Source organism: Myotis yumanensis, unplaced genomic scaffold, assembly GCF_028538775.1.
Source record: "Myotis yumanensis isolate MYYU_CA2020_CCGP unplaced genomic scaffold, mMyoYum1.0.hap1 SCAF_9, whole genome shotgun sequence".
Taxonomy (NCBI): domain Eukaryota; kingdom Metazoa; phylum Chordata; class Mammalia; order Chiroptera; family Vespertilionidae; genus Myotis; species Myotis yumanensis.
Window position 1 is genome coordinate 30,777,763 of NW_027223760.1, and position 25,000 is coordinate 30,802,762.

Sequence of the window (25,000 nt, forward strand, 5' to 3'; positions counted from 1 at the left end):
GGGCTGTCATCTTAACTGCAATGAATTGGAGACATTTGGACCAGGAGGCTGGGATTGTTACACTGTTTCACACACCTTTTATTCCTTGTCAGGTACAATATTACACAGTTTCTACATATTATCTATTATGTTTTTGTCTTCCGTTTGTCCAAGGCTCCTGTCTCACAATTCAGTGATTGGTGGAGGAAACCACTGGCCTCTGTGGGGAAGCGGGAGTTTGTCTAGCTCCTTTTTTTTTTTTATCCCATTTGGGGCACACACTGACATTTTGTAACCTTTACACCTATGAAATTCCGTATCCCCTTTCTTTTAACGTGTCTGCCTAAACAGATCAAGAAATGATCTTTCTTATTAGAAAGAGCAGGATAAGAGAGGCCTTACAGGGGATTTGAGTGCTGTTCTCAGAAAATTTTGTAAGGCTTTTGTGGTTCATCTTCCATAAGAGCAATCATAAACTGTTATTCTTATAATTTTGGAACATGACTAGGGTTGGGCGTTTGGGAATTTTTTTCAAGAAATTCCTTGATTTAAAAAAAAATTCTTCAATATAAGTTAACTTTTTTTGGTGTCCCATTATTAGTAGTATAGCTAGTCATTATATATTGTGGTAGTAACAGTTTTAGTGTGTCAGTTTTTATTATTCTGATCAGCTCTCATTTTATATTACCTTTCTCTTTCACATAACTATAGTTAACCAAAAACGATTTCCCTTACCATATTTTAATCACAATACTGTACTTTCCCAAGTAGAATAATTGGTGAATTGGTGGGTTAAAAATATTTTGTAACTGAGTAATTGAAAATTTGTAATTAATATTTATAGAACTAGAGGCCCGGTGCACAAAATTTGTGCACTGGGGGGTAAGGGTTTCCCTCAGCCCAGCCTGCACCCTCTCCAATCTGAGACCCCTTGGGGGATGTCCGACTTCCCATTTAGGCCCGATCCCATAACTAAACAGGCAGTCCGACATCCCTCTCAAAATCCGGGACTGCTGGCTCCCAACCACTCGCCTGCCTGCCTGCCTGATTGCCCCTAACCGCTTCTGCCTGCCAGCCTGATCACCCCCAAACCACTCCCCTGCCAGCTTGATCAACACCTAACTGCTCCCCTGCCAGCCCGGTCACCCCTAACTGCCCTCCCCTGCTGGCCTGGTCACCCCTAACTCTCCACCCCTTCTGGCCTGATCACCCACAACTGCCAGCCATCTTGTGGCTGTGGGTGCCACCATCTTTGAGGGTGGGGCAGTCAGTTAGCATATTCCCTCCTCATTGGCTGTGGGTGCCGCTATCTTTGAGGGCGGGGCAGTCAATTAGCATATTCCCTCTTTATTAGATAGGATAAGGAGAGATAATGATAGTCATTTCTACCATCTAGTAGCAAATGGTAGCAATTGTAAGATAACTAATTTTATGTGAAAGATCCACCCTTGGTGAAGTTTACCATTTTGACTTTTTTCTTATTCTTTCACAATATATACAGTATTTCCTTTTTTTAAAATTGACATATGGATGTCCATTTGCTCCAACTCCCATTTGTTGACAAAACTCTTCTGTTGCTACTGAATTGCCTTGGCACCTTTGTAGAATATCAGTTGACCATATATGTGTGAAAATTTCTGGACTTAAGATTAGTGTGAATTATCCAAATTTGGTGGGCTTTTATTTTTTTAGTATTTTGGTTTTTGAATTGGAAAAATTAAAGAATCTTTGGGTTAGGTGTTAATTGCTTATATCTTTATTTGCTTACCTGATTATAGGAGGATTAAATTTACTAGACTGACTTACTTGACCATTCATTTTCACACATGTGCAAACATGGTAGTGGTCGCCCCTTTTTTATCCTCTCCTACAATCACGAGGATTTATATTAGTTTTTTTGATCCTCTAGCCAATATTGATGTTAAATAATTATCTTGAAGATTTTCCAACAGAGAATAAAATCTCTGCCTTTTTAGTCTTGGAAGGTGACTATGGGAGAAACAGAAGAAAAGAAGCTTTTTATTTCTCTTATAATATTCAGTGGGTTCCCCATTATTCTTTTCTGCTTCTATAAGATATTCTGTTGTAATGCTATGTATTTTCTTTCTGTTCTTGATCTCTATGAAAACAGCATTTCCATTTTTTCTAATCAAAGGAAAAAACATATTTGGTGGTTGATTAAACATAAAGTAGTTATTTGGCTGCTTATTTAAAGACAAATGTGTTATTAAAAGTAACAAACTACTATTGTCTGTTATTCTTCTATTCAGGTATAATGGGTACTGTAGTAGTTCACATGACTAAATAAAAGTGACACATTTACCCTTTCCTACTTCTTAGTTGCAGTGAATAAAATAGAACTCTTTCAGATTCATGGTTTTCTTTATCATCTTTTTAAGCTGAGTATTGATTTTCCTGGGTGTTACCATAATCTTTCCAAAGCTTATTTTCTTAAAATGTTTTTTATGCATTTTGATTTTAAGGTTGAATTAAATGACTATGTCTTTCAGAAGAATAGGATTTCTGCTGTATTGTTTTCAAGAAAGTCAATTTAAACTGAAGCATACTAGAAATAGCTGAGCTTTTAAGTGCTGAAAACATTTTGGTCTAATTTAGACCTTAAAAAATCAATTTTAAATATTGTAAAAACAATTTTCCTGCCTTATATTTCCCCTGTTCATTTAATTTTCAGGATAATTGAAGTAAATCAAAATCAAAAGCAAGTGGAACAAGATATTAAAGTTGCTATATTTACATTGATGGTAGAAATAAATAAAAAAGGAAAAGCTCTACTGCATCAGCTTGAGGTAAGTTACTGTTAATGCAGCATACTAGTACGATTTAATAGAATTTCATATGTATTTGCGAATTTGAAATCAAAGCCTTTTTCATATAATTGTTTTATGATTCAGTAGTATTTCTTCTATGTTCCCATGTTTTCCTTTGCCAGGCTCTGCATTGTCAAGCTGATGATTTATGGCTTTATAAAACAGTAGGAATGTCTTTTTTTTTTTTTTAATGTCAATCTTTATAGTACTGTAGCCTGAAAAATTAGAGTGAATCTACATTAAGAAAGTTTAACTGAGGGCAAATATGAATGGGTGCTGTTATTTAATAGCATATATGCGGTTGATGCCCATATATGCTATATGAGATTTCCAGAACTTGGGCTATTTATAGAAAGGAGAGAAAATATGTTTATTTTGGTATATCCAGTAATAATTTTTTAAACCAAATTATATCATGATGTTAGTTTTGTTTTTTGTTAATCCTCACCTGAGGATATTTTTTCCATTGATTTTTAGAGAGAATAGAGGGGAGGGAGGGAGAGAGAGAAAGAGAGAGAAACATTGATGTGAGAGAGTCACATCTGCTAGTTGCTTCCTGCACAAGGCCCAACATGGGCAGGGATCGAACCTGCAACCCAGGTACGTGCCCTTGACCAGGACCCTTTGGTGTGCGGGCCAGTGCTCTAACCACTGCACACACAGGCCAGAGTTATGATTTTTTTATAGATTATAATTCTTTATTATATTTCAGTTGATTTCCAAATAAAATAATTCTGAACAAAAAAATGTAAGCATTTTTGAGCTTCTGACATACCCTGTAAGGTAAATGTAGATAATTGAATTATTAGAAACTTTTCGTGTGAAGTATTTTAAAAACTCAATTTGAAGTATTAAAAAAACTCAATTTGAAGATCTAATTGGCTACATTAAACAATTCATGAATCCGCAGCTTCCCACCTAGCAAGTAGGTTGATACTCCCACTAGGAATTTTATTAATTATTATTATTTACTCCACAGTGTCTAATATAATGCCTTGCTTGCAGGAGAAACTCTGTAAATATTGAAGAGATGAATCATTTTAGAGATTCATTGAAGTGACAGTTTTGCATCACCAAAGGGTTGGAGTGCAATTGAACAAAATTTTGGAAAGATACACTAATTAGCTATGTTTAGTTCTCAACTATATACATTTAACCTTATGAGATATTAGGTAAAAGGAGGTGCCTCCTGCCCTTAACATTTTATAGTGTTAATTGCTAAAGCCAGGGCATTTTGGATAGTTGTTTCCCACTGAAGATAAGAAAGATATTACTAGCTTCATCAGCTGTTTTATGTTCCTGAAGGTCAAGATCCAAATTCACTGCTTGACTTCAAATATATGGAGTCAAATATATGGTATATTAACATATTAATTGCATGGTATTTTAGAATTTTTTTAGTATATTGATACAGAAGGAATTCACAGTAAAGAAGCAATTTAGAATGAGAAAAGAGTAAAAGAATTGTCGTGTTTGAAGATTAGAAAAAAAACTCCTAGAAATAATTTAGTTCAACATCTTTTTGTTGTTGTTAATCCTCACCCAAGGATATTTTTCCATTGCATGTACCCTGATCAGAGCTGGGGGATCAAGCCTGCAACTGAAGTACATGCCCTTGACCCTTCAATCCTCAGGCCAACACTCTATGCACTGAACCAAACCGGCCAGAGCCAACATCTTTATCTTATAGTTAACAAAACTATAAGGTTAGAAAGTTTTGTCCCCTGCAAAGCAAGGCCACTACCATGGTTTAGCAACCATACTGGAAACAAAGACTAAAATAATACTTTATTCTTTTATAATCAAATACTTACTTAGTGAAGAATTATTCTGTCCAGGAAGAATCAGACCTTATTTACAGTAACTATTTTTTCAAGGTTCTCTGTTTCTGTTTTAATAGCTGCATTTAAACAATTTAAAATGTTTTCAAAGCTCTGCTTAAAATAAAAAGTGACTTCAAATTGTTTTCTCAGAGATCAGTAGTGGCTGTGGTTGTTTCCAAACTTCACTGTAAATCAAAATTACTTGCAGATTAAAAAAATAAGAGGAATATAGAAACAAAATACGACCAAATTCCCAATCTCTAGGAATAAACTTAGTCATCAGTATTATTTTTAATCAACATTATTGCCTTACAGTTTTTATAGAACTGTTTAAAAATGTTTTTACTGATCATATATATATATAGAGAGAGAGAGAGAGGGGAACATCGATTGGCTGCCTCCTGCCCCCCCCCCCCTTACTAGGGATCGAGCCCGCAATCTGGGCATGTGCCCTGACCAGGAATCAAACAAGTGACCTATTGCTTCATGGGTTGATGCTCAACCACTGAGCCACCCTGGCCAGGCTACCAAATAGTTGTTTCTGTGGAATACCAAGAAACTAGACCTTCTGATTCTCAATTTGCAACCTAATTAAAAATAAACAGAATATTTGTTCTTTCTAGAATGCCTCCAAAGAAACGGTTTTCACAGAGGTCAGAAATAACCTAATAAGTAAGTTATCTCTGAGCTTTAAATTAGATATGACAAAGCCATTAATAGTCACTGCAGTTCTTCCCTTAATTCAATTTAGCACATGTACATTCTCAACATTTGAAACTGACTATGGCTGGGATCTAGGTTCTTTTTTTATTGAGACTATAAGTCTATATTGGAGCATAGCAATTTTACTTTAAACTTTTTTTTTTAAGCCAGTAGAAAGCCCTATTTTCTTCCTCTTTCCTTGCTAGGTAAAGGAGATTTTTGGATAGAAACCTTTAAAATAACCCAAGTTCAGTGCTCTTCACTTTTTATTAACCTGTGTTCTTCCTTGTGTACTTCCTTAGGGAAAGGTAAAACCCTCAGAGAGAAATTCGGTGTACTGCTTTTCTGTAGCTTTTCTGAGAGTGCATTGGCACATTAGTCACCATGTAACTCTCACTAGACAAAAAAAAAAAAGTTACAGCTTTTTTTATCACATGCGAAGCATACATGTTGTCTATCATATGGTTGCAATGAGGACTAGAATGCCTAAAAGGTGAAATCATGAGATTGAGTAAATTATGTGATCTGGTAATTTACTAGATTGCTGGAAAGGTTATATTTATTTTATTTGTGGGTATTGAATTTAATAGGCATTTACTGTATTGTAGCTAATCTACAGGTTTTGTTCCTATTGGATATTGGAAGATAACATGAACAGAAACCTAAGTCCCAGATATACACTGAGTGGCCAGATTATTATGACCGGCCAGATTATTATGACCGCCCCATCAGTACAATGAAGTGAATTAGTTATGCAAATAATAATAATAATAATAAAACCTTGAGAGTATTTGCTTAGGAAGTTTTCAATATTCAGTATTTTTGGAAGTGTCAATGAAATACTAATGGGATAGTCATAATAATCTGGCCACTCAGTGTATAAAACCATACTGAGGGTGGAGGTTAGGGGCCATGGAGGCCGTGGTAGTGGTAGTAGCAGTGGCTATAAGGAGCATTTGGAGCACAGTGTTTTGCTGCATTAAGACTGATCCTTTGTACTAAGTGGGGAAAAGCAACACTAAGAGGATTTTCAGTTTCTTAAAGGTGATGGTTATTCTAATATGGTAATCTGAAAATGGCCATTAAGATATGTTACAGACAGAACTAATTTTGAAATTATTTTCTTTTTAGAGCCTGGCGAAGGACCATCGCATAAAACTTATGCAACAACAACAGGAAGTGGCTGGACTTTCTAAACAGTTGGAACATGTCATGCATTTTTCTAAATGGGCAGTTTCCAGTGGCAGCAGTACAGCACTACTTTATAGCAAGCGACTGGTAAGACAGACCAAGTGTGGCATTTAATATTCCATCAGAATATAAAGAGAGCCCTGGCTGGTGTGTCTCAGTTGTTTGGGCATTGTCCTGTGCACCAAAAGGTTGCAGGGTTGATTCCCAGTCAGGGCACATGCCTGGGTTGCAGGCTTGTATTAACCTACTTTTGCCCCCACCCCTGTATACAGTAAACCCTCAATTTAACGGACTTCGGATTTAACAGACAAAACTTTTAGTCCATAAGTTATATGTGAAAATTAACACCCTGTTAATTTTAAAATGCTTTTTAACCAAGACTTGCTTATAATTAAATTAACAGGGTTTTGTTTTTTTTAATTCACTGTTATTTTTAACAAATTCTACCGAACAGGCCATATGTTGGGAAAAAAACACTGTATAGTAATTTTGCCGACATAAATATTACATAAAATTATTTACAGCTGTGGTCTACATATTTAAATGAAAAAGTCCACCGCTTGTAAACAGTGTTTGGCGAATGATGAGCATATGATCACACCATATCTCATGTGCATGGTAATTGTTTCTGTTGTTAACGTGGCATGACTTTCTGCAGCAGTTTTAACGTGTGCTAAGCCATGCCCCAGTCCTGTGCATTTGTTTACTCTCGGTGACTGGTGAATGTTTGCATTTACTAGACCTATTCAGTATAAATTTAAAATTACAGTAGTACATATAGAAAACTTTTCTGTGAAATTAAACTTTTCATACATGCTTAATTTTAATTACACAAATGTGTCTACATAAGTAGAAACAGGTAAACTAATTTGTCACTTTATTAACACATGCATTCAGAAAACCTGCTTCATTCTATAATGGACTTTTAGCTTTAATACTAGTAGACATCCCCTTGCCTGAATTAGTCTGTTACAGCGAGGTGTTACTGTATTGGATTTTTTAAAATATTATTTTAGCTCATAGAGAAGCACAAGTCCTTCATGCATTTCTTGATGGGCGTGTGCACTATCATCGTGCTCATGTTCACAGATTAGAAGCTCCAGGTCATCTATTTGGGGTTGGGGTGAGGGTAATGAATGTAAAACCTCCCCCCCCCCCCCGCCACCAAGGTTTTGGTTGATGGAGGAGAGGCACCTCAAGGGCCCTAGTGGGTACAGTGCCAGCCATTGTCTCTCTCCCAAGTGGCTGGACTCAATAAATTCACTCATCTACCACTAGGCTAGGACTATCCAGAAGAAAATCCATCTAGGGAAGATAATATAATTGTCCCCTTCCCCCATGTTCTCTCTTTCTCTTGTTTCTCTTTGACCTTGTGGTCATTTTTCCAGCCTTTCTTCCCAGCCTCCATCTCCTATTTAGAGAGTTATTTGTAGCCCCAGGTTGATAAATCTTTTGATTGCGAGAGTAGGTAGGTAGGTAGGTAGGTAGGTAGATAAAATTGATTTGTAAAACTACCATGTCACTCCTATATTGTTCTTTTCTAAGTTTTCTCTGTCTTAGTAGCAAATGAACTTAATAATAGTAAACATTTTCTGATTACCTATCGTGTGCCAGGGACTAATTTCAAAGCATTTTCCATGTAATATTTCCTTAAACTTTTTATGTTACTTTTATGAGATAGGTATACCTTTCCATCCTCATTGTGTGGGTGATGAAACCTAGGTACAGAACTAAGTTTAACCTGCCTAAGGTCACACATCTGAGCCAGGCTGTGTTCCTCTTCTACATTGTTTATTCTCTCAGCAGTACATGGTGCTGAATATTTCAACCCATTTACTAGGGAAAAGTGGCTTTATGATTTGATGAACTATTTGGACAGTAGTCTTGAATCTTGGTACTGAAAATATGATGATTGCATAGTAACCACCTAAAGATTCTGGTTCAGTGGATTTGGAGTGGAGCCAGGTTTTGTATTTTTAACAAGATCCCATGTGATGCAGATACTGTTTTCTATGGACCAGGACTTTAGTATCACTTGGGTTGCGGGTGAATTTCCCGCCAAAATATAAGATGGCGCGTTAAAATGCCTATATCTTTTGAAGTATGGGTTCGATTGAAATGAAATATTTGGTAACACGCAGTTACAATCGGCCCGAGTTTACACGTTTCCCGCACTCCACCGCAAATCTATATGAACCGAGTTTAAGACGGCTCCCGCGGAGTACGCGCAATTCACGCGAGCCGACTTAACTCGTTTCCCGCAACCCAAGTGGTATTAAGGATGTAGGACACATTTAGTCATTGGAGGTAAAACCATATAAATGTTCTTAAAAATTCCTGCTCCTTTTCATCTTATTAAAGATTCCACATAAATGTATACTTTGTAATCAGATTATGATATTCAAATCAGTTTTCTGTTCAGCTATTCCATTTTTTGGAATCTAGTGGCAGAAATTTCTAATGACCATTTTGAAATAATGAAATGCACTTCTGGATCAGCTTTTATAAACTAAATCCAAATGCTGAGTGATTTATTAGAAAATTGATTTGCAACTATTTCTAATCATGAATTGTATTAAACTCTTATGATTTTTTCCTTTCATAATAATCAATGATGTAGTCTTAATCTTTAGGTCTTTTTTGTAAAACTGCTTCATTGGTCTAATGAAAAAAACTTCTATGTAGTACAGACCTTCTCTGTTACTGATGTTATTTATATGTGTAAGAAAGCATATCATTCATACATAATAATCAGATACTTAGTCTTAGTATAAAATTTTGTTTCTCTAGTTTTATTATATAATTTGTTGGTAATTATAATAGGAGAAAACAGTAAAAATAGAAGATGGACCCTAGCCTGGTTGCTCAGTTGGTTGTAGCATTGTCCTGAGGGTTCGATTCTAAGTCAGGACACATACGTTGTGGGTTTGATCTTAAATCAGGCATGTATAGTAGGCAACTGATCGCTGTTTCTCCCTCACATCAATGTTCGTTTCTCTCCCTCTCTCCTTCCCATTCTCCCTCACTCCCTCTCTCTGCCTCTCTCCCTCCCTACTCTCCTTTCTCTCCAAAAACACACACAATACAAACCAATGAATATATCCTCCGGTGAAGATCTTAATAAAAAAGAAATAGAAGATGGGATTACTTAATCTGTTGGATGATCTTTTGAAATAGGAGAGAGGATGATTGTTCTCTCTGTTACTTATAGGAGAAAGTAGGCACAGAGAACCATAAAGAACTAAAATTACCAGATTTCCTGATCATGTTTTTTTTCCTAATTTTTAAAAGCCTATGTAATTTGAGTTGGCCTTAGTGCCTATTTAGAAAAGGATGTAATTAATAAAATAAATTGCCTGTAATGCATGCAGAGTTAAAGCTTATGATTATTTTTAAACATTTGAAGTATTTTCAGTCTCAGAAAACTAGAAAATCACCATATTATGCCAACTGTATTCTTTTGAGCTCTTATACTTTATAAATATGATATGTTTACCCAGGTTATTCTTTAAATGTATTTTTACATATTTAGAAGCATTTCCAGTCCCAAATTTGAAAATTGCTATCTTATACAACCTGTTTTTAAGAGTTCTTATGCTTTGTAAACATAGCCATGTCTACTCAGGTTATTCTTCAAATGATGGCTTTTACATACATAAAAATATAAAAAATGTCTTGCTGGTGTTAAATTTCAATCTTGGATTGCAATTCTTAGTTCATCTTCTTGCTATAGGAATTTTAGTCAATAAAAGACCAGACCTATTAGAATAGCAGAATCCTTTCAGAAGTCGAGTTTTAAATATATTTTAAAACATTTTCACAGTATTTCCTTAGGATTCTTCTGTTATCCTTACATTTATTTAGAAGGAAGGTAAGAAATATTGACAGCAGAGAGACCAGAAGAATGAAACACAGGCATTCTTTTTACTAATAGTAAATATTTCTATAATACTATAGATAGATTAAGAAACGATTAAGGGTATAAGTAGTAAAAAGGAATTCTACAATCCTATTCCATTTCCCCCACGCCCCCATCTAATTGATCTTCAAAGACCTTTTTTATGTTTCCTGAATGTCTCATTGCCAATTCCTTATTTCTGATCCTCAGACCATACCATGCTCTCTTACCTGGGTTCTGGTACCCTTTCTGAAAATGCCTATTCTTTCTCTTAAATAACTAATGTTCATCTTTTTAGAGACTACAATGTTCATTTTAGGTTTATCTTCCTTTCCTCTTCACAGCCTCCAGTGACCAAAACTGGGTTAGAATGGTTAGAATCCCCTTCTGTTTACAAAGCTCTTATGCATATGTCCATCATCCTATTATTTACTTTTATCTATTATTACAGTTGTGTATTTTTCTATGAATTTCATTAGATCATACTTCTAAAAGTAGGAATTTAAGGAACTCAATGAAAAATTGATAGTGAAAAATAATAATAATAAATAAAGTACCAAATAACATCTCCTGCCAGAAGTTGTAAGTATAAATGAAACTTTGTTAATTTTTTATAGTGTTGGGAACTTAGAAACAATGAAATTTTTTAATGAAATATTTTTTAAGTCTATTTAACTTTAATAGAAGACAGTTACAGTACTGCTATCTCAAAAGCTATTTGGACATCCTTTATATTTAAAAAAATTTTTTTTGCTTTTTGAACAACACCTAAGTTTTTAGTGTGAAACCTGAGTTCATTTAAGTGTAGATATGCCTGAAGAGATGAATAAGTATGTTTAATGACCATTGTTTATCGTCTACATTAGTTAAGCTTTATGATTTCTCAGCATTATCTAAAATCTGCATTTGATGGAAGGAGACTTGACTTGGGATGGTGAACACATAATACAGTCTACAGAATGTGTTGTGGAATTATGTAGCTGAAACCTATATAATTTTTAAAATATATATTTTTATTGATTTCAGAGAGGAGGGAAGAAGGAGAGAGAGCTAGAATCATTCATTTGCTGCCTCTTGCACACCCCTTACTGGAAATCGCGCCCGCAATCTGGGCATTTGCCCTGACTGGAAATCGAACCATGACCTGCTGGTTCATAAGTCAATGCTCAACCACTGAGCCATGCCAGCCAGGCCTATGTAATTATGTTAATCAATGTCAGCCCAACACATTCAACAAAAGTAATTTGACAAGAGAGTTCTCATTTTTACATTGAATGGCAGTAAAATACAACAGAAAACATGTTGCTTAAGATAAGGAGCAGAGTTTGGCCAACTTTGACATTACTTTTAGACCTTGCCACACTAAATTGGCAAATAGATACTAGCTATCTGAATTGTAAGTAAATTCTGTGTCTTGTAGCTTTTCATCAGCAAAAGAAGAAGTTTACAGCTTAGTACCTTAAGGGGAAAAAAGTATCGATGTCCTAGTAATTTACCTCAAAGTTTCCTTTAATTAAAGCTGATTTCCTCTTAAGGAAGTACTCACATTTCTGATTTAATTGTTGTTGTTGTTGTTGTTGTTTTTGGGGGGGGGGGGCAGGTAAAAGAGCTTATACTGCTCAATTTTCACACTGAAAATTATAAGATACTCAAAATGCTAAGTCAGTATATTTGCCTAAAGACAGAAAAAAAATGTTTTTAAAGAAAAATGATCATCTTTCCTTCTCGTCATGGGCTCATCAGCATGGTGACTGAGGACTCAGGGTAGTGAAGATGGTTGGGGGATCACACTGCATGAGGCTAGCAGCCAGAGATAAGAAGTGATGAGTGGGGAACACAGAGAGAGTGAGCAGAAATCTTTCAAATTTTGGTTATATTAAGCAAATAAGTGAGTGGATTGAGGAAATAAGTAAATATATTGAGGGTAATGGCAGCTAATATTTTTGCTAAAGATAGAGTCCTAAGGTGCAATAGATTGAAATTAAGAATATAAGTATGAACTCAAGACTTATACACATATACACAAAGATCTGGAAGTAGTTATATATATATATATATATATATATATATATATATATATATATATATACATACATACATACACACACACAATATGTAAATGAGTGTGTGTGTGTGCGCGCGCGCGTTTGTGTGTTACACCACAAAAGCAGTAAGCCCAATGTTATTCCAGATCTTGGTTTCTAAATTCCAAGCAAAGTGAAGAAAAGTACAAATTGTACCCAGAACATCTTTTGCCAGAGACATGCTGAGGACATGTCAAAAGGACTGGGATCTAGCTTAAAAGGGCTCTCTCTGGGCAAATCAACCAATTTGAAACTCAAACTAAATAACTATAGTAATTAATCAGAACACATTGAATTAAGTAGGAATATGTGAGTCTATGATGATATAAACAAGTAAATGATAAAAGTTTGTCAGAACATAAATAACTGTCATATGATAGCCAGTCAACCTTAGGGACTGATCTGAAGTAAGTTTTGTTTTATCTGTGGAAAAGGTTGAAAAGAGGAAAGGGATTTTGTGTAATTGAGTATGAGAGAGAAAGTGTTGAGGGTATATGCAAGGAAATGTTTATGATGATTGAACCTGGGATTTAAGCTGGATAAGGAGGAATTGAGGGGTAAGAGGGTAGGGATAATGGTAAGGTAAGATTGATAGGACAGAGAAAAACTGTAAGAGCAAAGGCTTATAGAACCTTTAGGGTTTGTGAGAGTATTTGTATCTGTGCAAGAAGAAGCAAGCTATAAGGAAGATCACCTAGGTGGATGTTAAAATCACCAAGAATTAAGATAGGAGTAATGGTGACAATGGTTATAGTGAACCAGGGGCTAAACTCTTCAAAGGCTGAGGGAGAATGACCTAAGGACTCACTGAGGACTGCATGTGGGTGGGGGGGATGATGACAAGAAACTCAAAGCATCGGAACAAGGAGAACCATTCCACTAACTAGCAGGCCTAGTTGTGGGCTGTACTTATACTTTCTTAGCAGAGATTAGTTTGTCTTTTCTGTAACTCATTAGCCACCTAATCTAAATTCTGAATCCTTCTTTAAAAGAAGTAGTAAAATAAATAAAAGAGCAAAATGTGTTAAAAATTTTTTTATTTTACAAATAGTTGGTGCTTCTGTGATGTTTTGTTAATTAAAAAAAAACTGACTTTAACCTATCACTTTAAGATACTCTTTAGTTTTGTATTCAACATCATACCCAACTGAACTATACCTCAAAAAAAAAATTATTAACCTCAAAATTTTTGATGTTTTGAAAAGAAAGCTGTTATAGGTCTACTTTTATATTTTAATTTTTACTTTTTATATATTTTTAAAATATATTTCATTGATTTTTTACAGAGAGGAAGGGACAGGGATAGAGAGTTAGAAACATCGATCTGCCTTCTGCACACTCCCTAATGGGGATGTGCCCACAACCAAGGTACATGTCCTTGACTGGAATCGAACCTGGGACCCTTGAGTTTGCAGGCCAACGCTCTATCCACTAAGCCAAACCAGCTAGGGCTAATTTTTATTTTTTTAAATATATCTTTATTGATTTCAGAGAGGAAGGGAGAGGAAAAGAGAGATAGAAACATCAATGATGAGAGAGAATCATTGATTGACTGCCTCCTGCATGCCCCCTACTGAGGATGAAGCCTGCAACCCAGGCATGTGCCCTTGACCGGAATCAAACCTGGGACCCTTCAGTTTGCAGGCCGATGCTGTTGGGTGTTTCCTTCCCACCCACGTGGGTCAGGGTTCAGGGCCTGGAAGCAGAGCCGCACACAAATGAAAATGAAAAGACAAGAGATAATTTGAAATAATGGGGGACCAGGCGGGCAAGTCCAACTCAAGGGGAAGGACTTCCACCTGTGCTCAGGCCTCACCAAGCTTTTATTGATCTGGAATGCATTCATAGCATAGCCCTTAGGCAGGCGACCCCTGGCAACAGACAGACTAGCCCATCACCAAGGATTTACATAATAATAAATGGGAGAGTAGTTTCAGCTACCACTGTCTGGACAAACAGAGGTGGGTGTAACTCCGACCTTTTCTAGGGCTTCAAAGGCACCCAGCCTTGGGGGGGGGGGGGGGGGTCTCCACTGAGCAAAACCAGCTAGGGCAGGTCTACTTTTAAAAAAAAAAAAAATGTTTTGCTCTGCACACCCCACACTGAAGATCAATCTGGCAACCCAGGCATGTGCCCTAATCAGGAGTCGAACCGTTACCTACTGGTTTATAGGTCAGTGCTCAACCACTGAGCCACACCAGCCAGGTTCGGCTGTCTACTTTTTATAGTGTATATTTTATTGTTTATTTTGTGTTGGTACACATACAAGAGACTTACTTTTTGTGTGTATTTACTGGGAGTGTAATAAACTATTGGCCTGATAACGATATTGATGTTTAATTGTCTCTTTTCTTCTAGATTACATACCGGTTACGGCATCTCCTTCGAGCAAGGTGTGATGCTTCCCCAGTGACCAACAATATCATCCAATTTCACTGTGATCCTGGTTTCTGGGCTCAAAATATTATCAATTTAGGTAGGTCATTATGTATATTTTCCCAAGTACCATTTGTTTCTGGAACTCTTAATGATTATTATGTTATTGAAAATGTATTCCTTATACCCTCAAAATGTTTTTGTTACCTTGGTTTAAAAACATGGAATTTTTGTTAGTATTTTATTAATCTGTGTATATATGTCACACATGCATGAATGTTAACATACATATAAGTAAGTATATGGATGTTTTATGAAACATCCTCTGTTGACTCGGGATTAAGGAGTTCTATTTTTTCATAGACTCTTGCTTGAACTTTTTATCAGAATGGGTTGATAAAACTCTTGACTTGTGACTGGCATTGTTATAGAATTTTTTGATACTTAGAATGTTTTCTGATACAATAGTATTTCCAATACTATTATTGGCTTTCTCTTTAGACTCAGTCATCAAATGCCTAATGTTACTCATTTGCTTTCTCCTGGCTAGGGAAAACATAGCTTTTTCTTTTGCCTTTTTGTAATAATTATACATATAATTTTATATAATAAATATAATTATACATATATTTAAGTTTCTAATTGAAGTGTTATGTGCATACAGAAAAGTGCCCAAATTTTAAATATTGGTGTCCACTGAATTATCACAAAGGAAGACTATCATCTTGGTAACATTAAGAGTTCAAACATCCTTGCAGGCAGTTCAGTAGGAAGTTATTTTAACTTTCTTGTTATATTATTTGCTAGGAGAAAAAGTCCTCACTTTTTGCCTACTCTCTTAATTTCTCACAGGGAAATTATATAAACAGAAATTTAAGAATTCCCTATACATTCTTCATTAACTAATATTCCCTTTGATGACATCATTGGGCTTATTAACTTTGTTTCAAAATCATCAAATATGATTGTGCTCTCATTCTGTAGGCTAGATTCTGCGTAAGAAAGGAAAAAATGGCACGATAGAGAGCCAGTACTCTCAGAATACACCAGGAACGGAAGAAATCGACTTACACAAAGCATTTATACAAGGGAAGAACAAAAAGAATAATGATAGAGTGTCCCCTTAAAGAAAAAATAATAAGATGACCCCTGCAGTTCAGTTTAGAAGTACATAAAGCTACATGTTTATTGATAAATAGCAACAACTGGAACTACACACAAACACACACCTATATGTGTTACTGTATGTATCCTGTATAATAAATGCCTAATATGCTAAGTGTCCGGTCATCCGTTCAACCAATCAAAGCATAATATGCTAATGATATGGTAAGGCCACTCAACTGCTCGCTATGACGTGTACTGACACCAGAGAGCAGACAGTCGACCGGTCAACCAGTCGCTATGACATGCACTGACCACCAGAAGGCAGACACTCCTGACTGGTAGGTTAGCTTGCTGTTGGGATCCAGCCAATCAGGACTGAACCAGACAGGCCAAACACACCCTGGAGCCCTCCCACGGTCCCTCCCCGGTTGGCCACCCTCCTGCGTCCCTCCCTGGCCCCAATCATGCACAGGTGGGGTACCTCGACCTGGCCTGCGCCCTCTCGCAATCCAGGACCCCTCGGGGGATGTTGGAGAGCCCGTTTCAGCTGGATCCTGCTCGATGCTGGAGCTGCCCCCTGGTGGTCAGTGCGCTCCCACAGGAGGAGCGCTGCTCAGCCAGAAGCCAGGCTCATAGCACACTTGTGGTGACGGGAGCCTCTCCTGCCTCTGCGGCAGCACTGAGGATGTCCGACTGATGGTTTAGGCTCGCTCCCCACAGGGCCATCAGTCGGACATCCCCTGAGGGCTCCCAGACTGCGAGAGGGTGCAGGCTGGGCTGAGGGCGCGCCCCCCCCCCCCCCCCCCCCCCCAGTGCATGAATTTTGCACCTGGCCTCTAGTTAATTAATACAAAGCATGTGTCTAAGTAACTATCTCTTAACCCTTATCCCTCTCTACCAACCCACATTCAACTGTACAGAGAACCTATCACAGTTATATATCCACACAAGTAGTCATATCTATAGAGATGTATGTATTTATATATACTGAGTGGCCAGATTATTATGACCGGCCAGATTATTATGACCACCCCATCAGTACTTCATTGACACTTCCAAAAATACTGAATATTGAAAACTTCCTTGCAAATACTCTCAAGGTTTTATTATTATTATTATTATTATTATTTGCATAACTAATTCACTTCATTGTACTGATGGGGTGGTCATAATAATCTGGCCAATCATAATAATCTGTCCACTCAGTGTATATCATTTATAATACAAATATAGGCATAGGTAAAGGTGAGAATATATGTATAATTGCACACACAAAAATGGATATAGTTTTAGGTAAGTCTGCATCAGCAAAAATCAAATAAAGACAGCATCTCCTGTTTGTGAAGAGTTTGTGAAACTCTGATATAATAAAGTTAAATAATATTCTTTACTGTAGAACTTCTCAGAGCTGTCATTTATAGCTCTGTAAATTGTCGTTTACAATGAAATTTACATTTTAATTCTTCCAAAGAGACAAATTTTCCAAATTTGTTATCCATGGCTTCTGAGAAACATCTTTCATAGGGCAAGGGGAAAATATTGATCTAGATAAATATTCAGTTAATGTTTTGAGGATTTGGGTAAGTTCTTCAATGTCTCTGAATCATAGATCCCTTATCTGTAAAGAGGAATTTAACAATATACATAGACATGCTGTCACAGTGCTTAACAACCAGTAAGTAATGAATTATAGCCATATTTTTTTTTAGGATGCATATACTTTGTAAATCTAAAACATTTAATTGAATCTATACTGTTGAAAAAATTAATCTTTGCCTTGTGCATGGATCAGACCTATTAGATGCACCCTTAAACTCTCTTAAGGGTAATTGTAAGCCACTCAAAATATTCTCTATCAGAAAAGAGTGTAAAGGTTTCCTGAGATTGAAAAGTTCCTTGACAGTTTGGAAGTTCAGCAACAATAACCTTACAAAATGTAGTATTTCACTATCAGAAAAACTTTAGAACTTAACCTTTTTTCTTTAATTAGGTTCTTTAGTAATTGAAGATAAAGAGAGTCAACCACAAATGCCTAAGCAGAATCCTGTCATGGAACAGAATTCACAGCCACAAGGTGGTTTATCTTCAAACCAGTTATCCAAGTTTCCAACACAGATCAGCCTAGCTCAGTTACGACTCCAGCATATGCAGCAACAGGTAATGGCTCAGAGGCAACAGGTGCAACGGAGGCCAGCACCTATGGGTTTACCAAACCCTAGAATGCAGGGGCCCATCCAGCAACCTTCCATCTCTCATCAGGTAAATTTGGAAGCAGGCCTGTCCTAACTTAGATAATTATAGTACAATTGTATTTAGCAACTCTGAAAATAACCAGGACACCCATCATCCATGATTTAAATATATGAATTTATAAAAATGTATTGCATTGAGGATTCCTGATTTAGCTCCTAGATTTTAGCCCTTCTCAAAAAAAAGAATTAATGGTTTATTTAACCAGTACATCTATTTTTATTACATTGTCTTAATATTATAGACAGTGTGGGGATGCAAGTGTTTAGAAAACCACATTGCATCTTAGAAACTAGGGCAAAATGAAATAGAAAGGGGCAGGGATGTGGTTCATTAGAAATATACCTTTTTCAAACTTTATTTCTGAGCAAATATTCCATGAACCATTGTTATTTTCACTAATTATGAAATATTGTTTACTTTTAATCCAGTTTCTTAAGATAAAATATTCATATATTTTGTTAAATGTTTTAACTGATCTGCTCAGTTTAGATGTGGGCATACTTAGTTTTAATAAAGGTTTAGTAAAGACTATAAGGTCAAATTCATACAAATTGTCTGTTGTTTTCAGTTATATATATATTTATGAATTTATATTCTTCCTATTTCGGAGAAGGATTTGAAGGACAGTAAATGACATGAATGAAATGGAATGAGGTTTAATAAGAGTCAAAGTGTGTAGAACTAGGCTAAGAATTCTCATACTTGAGAGCAAGCCTTAGCTCAAAACTTATTGTCAACCTAAGAAAAAGAAATAGAATTATCTATATTGTGTGATAAAAAGGAAACATATTAGTTATTTAGAGGAGAAACATTTTACTAGCACTAAGAGGAAGATATTATGTGAGTGAGTCTTTATAAAACAACAATTAAATGGAATAATTGTATTTTTGTGGTAATTTTACTAGTACAGAATATAAAAATGGTCTTCATCTGACTCTTATTTTAACTCTGAAAAAAAGTTGTGGGCATATGTAGATCCTAATATTGTTAAATTGCTTCTTTGAAGGCCTGAGGTGATGTACTTGAGGTTTATGGCTTTCTAGTGATTTGATTAGGAAAGCATATCAAATCCAAGGGAATATTAGTATACCCAATTGATTATTCCTTTCAAACTTTGTTTTAACTCAGGTTTTTATAGGAAGTAAATAACAAGCAATTTAAGTTTTTATGGTGAGTGTTCTATTAGGAAAGAATTGTACACTTTAGATATCAGGAGTGAAACTGGCCAAGTTGAAATTTTGTTAAGAAAATTGAGGAATAATTTTGTTACTACCTCTGTAGACTGCAGTGACATATTGCAGATAGACTGCAAAGAATGCCAAAACTTTTTCTCAAGATAAATGTGAGGAGGAGGAGAAGAGAGAAAAAATAATAACTTGTTGAGTGCCTAGTGCTAAGCATTTGCATAATTAATATTTATCTTAAGTGTCTGAGAGATGGTAAAGTGATTTTCATTAAGTAGTTTATTAACCTGAAAAAGAGTAAATTGGCTTTTCAGTAAGAAGTGAGGAACTGAGGTAGTTAATAAATATTATCTAACTTGGTCACATTCCCATAAGTAGTTATTTATATAAGCAATGACAGACAGAAGTGAACACTGATCCTTTAGCTTGTGTATCTTAGAAATTTGCTTTTGATCTTATTTTTCCTCTCTAGGACTTACTGCTACATAATCTATATAATGTATAATCTCTGTTATACAACCCAGTTTTCTCACTTAGAAATAAAGTAATTTTTGCATCTTTCGGTCATTACCTCATACACTGTTCTTTTTCTCTTGACTCTCAGTAACTCCTGAACCTTCTTTCACACTCCCATGTTTCATTTTTAGCTGCTCTCTGCCAAACATTCACTCATACATTTTCCAATTACCAATTTGCGCACTCTACAGATTTTTACATTGTCATGCTTACCAACATTCTTCCTTTTCTACCAGTTTATTTACATATATGTGTCGGAAAAATGATTGCCTATAAGCAGGTGTGTATATGTGTTCCTGGCTTTGTGGATATGTTCAGATTGTACCGTACATCTGTCCATAGGGTTCAGGTAAATTTAAAAGAGTGCTTCTTAAAGTCACTTACATGATTGCTCTCTATTCTTCTTCCTCTGAAGATTAACCATGTACTCTTCCTGGTTAAAGAATTTGGTGATACAGAGGTTGAATACATAGTTACATGATTGATAAAACTTGATAGACATTGTGCATCTCTGTTTATTTAGCAGTATACAGTATATTCTATTACACTCTGATGTTCAGATCTAAGTTTGTTAGCACTGTCACATGTTATTTTTTTACATATATACTAGAGGCCCAGTGCACAGGATTTGTGCACTGGTCGGGGGCATGGTCTGCGGGGATTGCCTGCTGTGCGAGTGCCACTCATCCCGGTCAGCCAAGTGGCACTTCCACTGTGGGAGAGCACTGACCACCAAGGGGCAGCTCCTGTATTGAGTGTCTGCCCCCTGGTGGTCAGTGCACGTCATAGCGACTGGTTGACCAGTCATTCTGGTAGTTCCACCATTCAGTCAGTGGGCTTTTATTATATAGTATAGGATTTTTACTGATTTCAGAGAGGAATGGAGACCGGGAGAAATACAGAAACATCAATGATGAGAGAGAATCATTGATTGGCTGCCTCCTGCATGCCCCCCACCAGGGACCAAGCTCACAACCTGCACATGTGCCCTGACGGGAACCGAACTGTGACCTCCTGGTTCAGAGATTAACAGGTGCTGAACTACTGAGCCACTCCGACTGGGCACATGCGTTATTTTATACATTATTCACATGAATGTTTCTCGAATCTGAGCCAGATTAACTGTTGTGGAAATATTTTCATTTTATATGTACATGTTAATTTTCCTACACAGTGATGGATTTTAGAAAGACATTTGCTATCCTTCATTTTTTACATAGTTGGAAACTACTGACCTAGAATAAAATCAAAACCTGCCCTAGTCAGTTTGGCTCAGTGGTTGGAGTGAACCAGTTCGATTTCTGGTCAGGGCATATGCCTGGGTTGAGGGCTCAATCCCCAGTCGGGGGGCGCATGCAGGAGGCAGCTTGTCAGTGTTTCTCTCTCATCGATGTTTCTGTCTCTCCCTCTCCTTTCCTCTCTCTAAAAAACTTAAAAAAACACTTATTTTAAAATAAAAAGTATTTATTTAAAAAAAAAATAACAGTGATTTTGCTATTTTTTTATGCTAATAACTAGTCCTAATGTTATTCTTTCAAGTTGCTTCCTCTGTCACAAGGATTTTAGAAATTAATTCAGTCAAATATAACAGTTTAGGAGAGGCAAGAAAAATCACCTCACATCTTACCAAACTGCAGGGTCAGTATTCATTCCTACATTGATTGATTCCTCGGAGTACATTACTGTGGCACCAAGTATCTTGACTGAATCTGGGTGAGGGTGTGATAGCATGGTAGCAGAAGCTTCTACAACTACCTTTATTCTCCCTTAAGGATTATTTTGGGTGCTTTTCCACATTTTAAAAAAACTACAGATAAATGTAGGAGTTTTTCACTATGATTCTCCAACTATTTTCTCTTTGTGTTTCTATGATATAAAACCCTTCAAATCACAAAACTTTAGTAGAAGAATAAAAGTTTTTATTGCTTCAGGCTTTTTACTTTTGTAAAATTTTGACACTTATTTTTCACCCACAAAATTTTCCTTGGTCTTGAAATAATATTTAAATCTATTTTTCATTTTTATAATTACTCTTGAGAAAGTTACTGAGGGTGAACCCAGTGCTAATTAATTTGTAAGAGAGGGGAGAGAGAAGCAATGTTATCCAGGAAAGGAAATTCCAAAAATGGGAGAGGAAAAAGAAGACAGGGCTATCCTCTTTATAGCTCCTCTGCCTTCACAGAGTCAAAGTTTAAGGTGTTGCTAATTCAACTTTATAAATTCCACATTCATTGTCCCCCGTGAATGTGAGAGTTAATAGTTCCCTCTCTGAGAAGTTCTAGTTGTAAAAATAAACTGTTAAGATAGCCTGCAAGTAAGTATTTGCAATAGTTGCCAACCATAAAGAGAATTGGATAGGCAAGAGACACTGGCATATAAGGTTACCTTTTTCTAGAACACTGGTCTCAGTTTCTAGGGCTAGCATTTAAGAGCAAAGTAAGCTTGCCTTCCCAGCCCTTGCCCTATCCTGTAATCAACCAGTTTTGTCCTTGAAGGGTTTCCTTTCAAATCTATTTTCTTTTTGGGAAACACATCCTCTAAGCTGTAATTAATATATTAACCCCTAGCAAAATAATAGAACACGATTTGGTAATAATATGGCAGACTAGATTTGGAGAAAAGCCTTAGTGTTGCTTTTTTACTAGCTGTGTGGCTTTTTTTTTTTTTTTCAAGTTATTTAAGCTTTCTGATGTATAGTGTCCTAATTTGTAAAATGAGGGGAGAGTAAAATGCTGATCACAATGCCTGGCATATAGTTTTATTTCAATAACATCTAAAATTCATTTACTTCAAAATGTTACTTAATATCAGCTATTTTCATTATTAATGATTTATTGGGTGAGAGTACAGACTTTAGAGCCAGAGTACTTGAATTCAAATCCCAGCTCTATCCCTTACTATCTTTAATTTTTGACAAGATACTTAAATTGTCCTTACCTCACAGGATTGTTGTGAAGATTAAATGAGTTAACACATGTAAAGAACTAAAGCAGTACCTGGCCTATAATAACTGATAAATAAATGTTAGCAATTATTATTTTACTACCACCTTATTTACGAGGTTTGAAGAGGACAATTCTTTGCAAAAGTTAATCATAAACAAGGACTGAGAACCAAAGATAAATTTTCCCTACTTCCCCACATGGCATAGGCCCATCCTGGTATAACCTACTTAAAATCGGAAACCCCTCCACCAACGCTCTTAATAAAACTCCTTTTCTTTAAATTGCTTCTATACATTCTGGAAGGCTGCCTTATTCCCCTATTCCCTTGTTGTAGTGTTAATTATTGATTCATCTGTGACAGAGTTGCTGTTTTTCTGTAAAAGTAATAAAATAGAGTGCTTTATAATTTTATCTTTCAGATTTTTGTCACTGAATTGGTTTTATTTCTTTTTTTCAGCAACCCCCTCCGCGTTTGATAAATTTTCAGAATCACAGCCCCAAACCCAGTGGACCAGTTCTCCCTCCTCATTCTCAACAGCTGAGATATCCACCAACCCAGAATATGCCACGGCAAGCAATAAAGCCCAATCCCCTACAGATGGCTTTCTTGGCTCAACAAGCGATAAAACAGGTATACATATTCACTTATTTTCCTTTTGCTACTTTGCAATTACATTGAATTTATGGATAAAGTAACAGTTATGAAAAGTAAGAGCAAGCTTTTTTGTAAAAAAAAAAAAAGTGAATTACAAAATTTATTATAGACTGACTTATAGAGACAAAGCTAAGAGAAAGGTCTTGATGCTTTGTAATTAACAAGAAAAATCAAGCCACTTTATATGAATGAAAGCCCAGAATAATCAGTGTGTCATAGGTATTGATTTTTCTAATAGTGATATATGTCTTAATATTCTTAAGACATTATATTCTTAATGTCTTCAGATAAAAATATATTCTAGGTATTACATATTTTTTTAATACCTTTTAGCTATTAAGAACATCCAGTAGTCTGTGTATGATCTAAGTATATTATATGGAGGGAAAACATGCTAAGTTCTTGTGAGGTATTATCTTATTTTTGTGGGGGGTTTTTTGTTGTTTTAATATTACATATATAGAGAAAACCTGGAGGGTCATACATCAGCTGTAGCTGATTATTCTAGGGAGCAAAGGAGGACATGAGTCCAGAGAAAGGAAGGGTGGGCAGAGATGGGAGAGGTGGGTGGATATGAAGGGTAGGGTAGGTAGTAAAGATAACTTTCACATTCACAGGTTTCCTTACATAGTTTTTTCAGTGGAGCATATAAATTAGAATGTTTCAGACACTATCACTCTATATAATGTAGGCCATATGTTAATGGTATTGTATTTGGGAATGTTTTCCTCTGCACAATCTTGAGATAGCTCTTAGTTGTTTCCTTTTTCCCCCAGTATTTTATTAACCCTTTGCACTCCGAACCATTCTGGACATTGGCTACCAGCTACTCGACGCTACTTTGCGGCAGAAACGTGCATTTACAGACCCTCGTATTATTTAGTATAATTTTGGAACCAAGTAACGTATAATAATGATATTGGACTTATATGAATTGGGTGACATCAAGGAATGTATATTTGCAAAAAAAACAATATTTTATTGTTTATAATTTTGTACAGTATGATAAGTTTTGTAACACTCCCCAATATGCATTGCAGGCTGATTAGTGCATGTTTGACAGTAATAAGTGGTTTGACGCCTGCCACCAGGTGTTTTCCTGTTAGAACACACAATGCAATCCCGTTTTCTTTGTCCCACATCGGGAATATGTAGTTTATTGTTTAATCCGACACAAAACCCGCTGACATTTCTTGTATATATCTTAGTAATTTTACGATATTTTGATTTAATTTCTTGTGCCATTTCAAGATAAAACTTCAGGGAAACATGCATGTCTCAAAAAGTTGCGTTGAAATAACTCAATTCCCCGTAATCACTAATAAACTGCAATGTCCCCTGAGAGGGGACATCCGAGTGATATGCTAGAATTCCGATGTCCCCTGAGAGGGAACAGCGGAGTGCAAAGGGTTAAGAAACTAGAGGCCCGATGCATGAAATTTGTGCATGAGAGGGGGTC

At 36.1% G+C, this 25,000-nt stretch overlaps 1 protein-coding gene across 2 annotated transcripts in view; it reads left to right on the forward strand.

Moving 5' to 3' along the window:
• Positions 1-25,000, forward strand: part of TRIM24 (tripartite motif containing 24) — a 109,292-nt gene that overhangs the window by 61,095 nt on the left and 23,197 nt on the right. The window contains exons 6-10 of one of the 2 annotated variants that reach the window (XM_070423984.1): positions 2,672-2,786; positions 6,464-6,610; positions 14,864-14,981; positions 17,979-18,247; positions 23,344-23,517. In XM_070423984.1, the coding sequence (XP_070280085.1) occupies positions 2,672-2,786; positions 6,464-6,610; positions 14,864-14,981; positions 17,979-18,247; positions 23,344-23,517 (823 nt within the window). The remainder of the gene's footprint in view (positions 1-2,671; positions 2,787-6,463; positions 6,611-14,863; positions 14,982-17,978; positions 18,248-23,343; positions 23,518-25,000) is intronic. The other variant, XM_070423985.1, reaches the window with a different exon arrangement.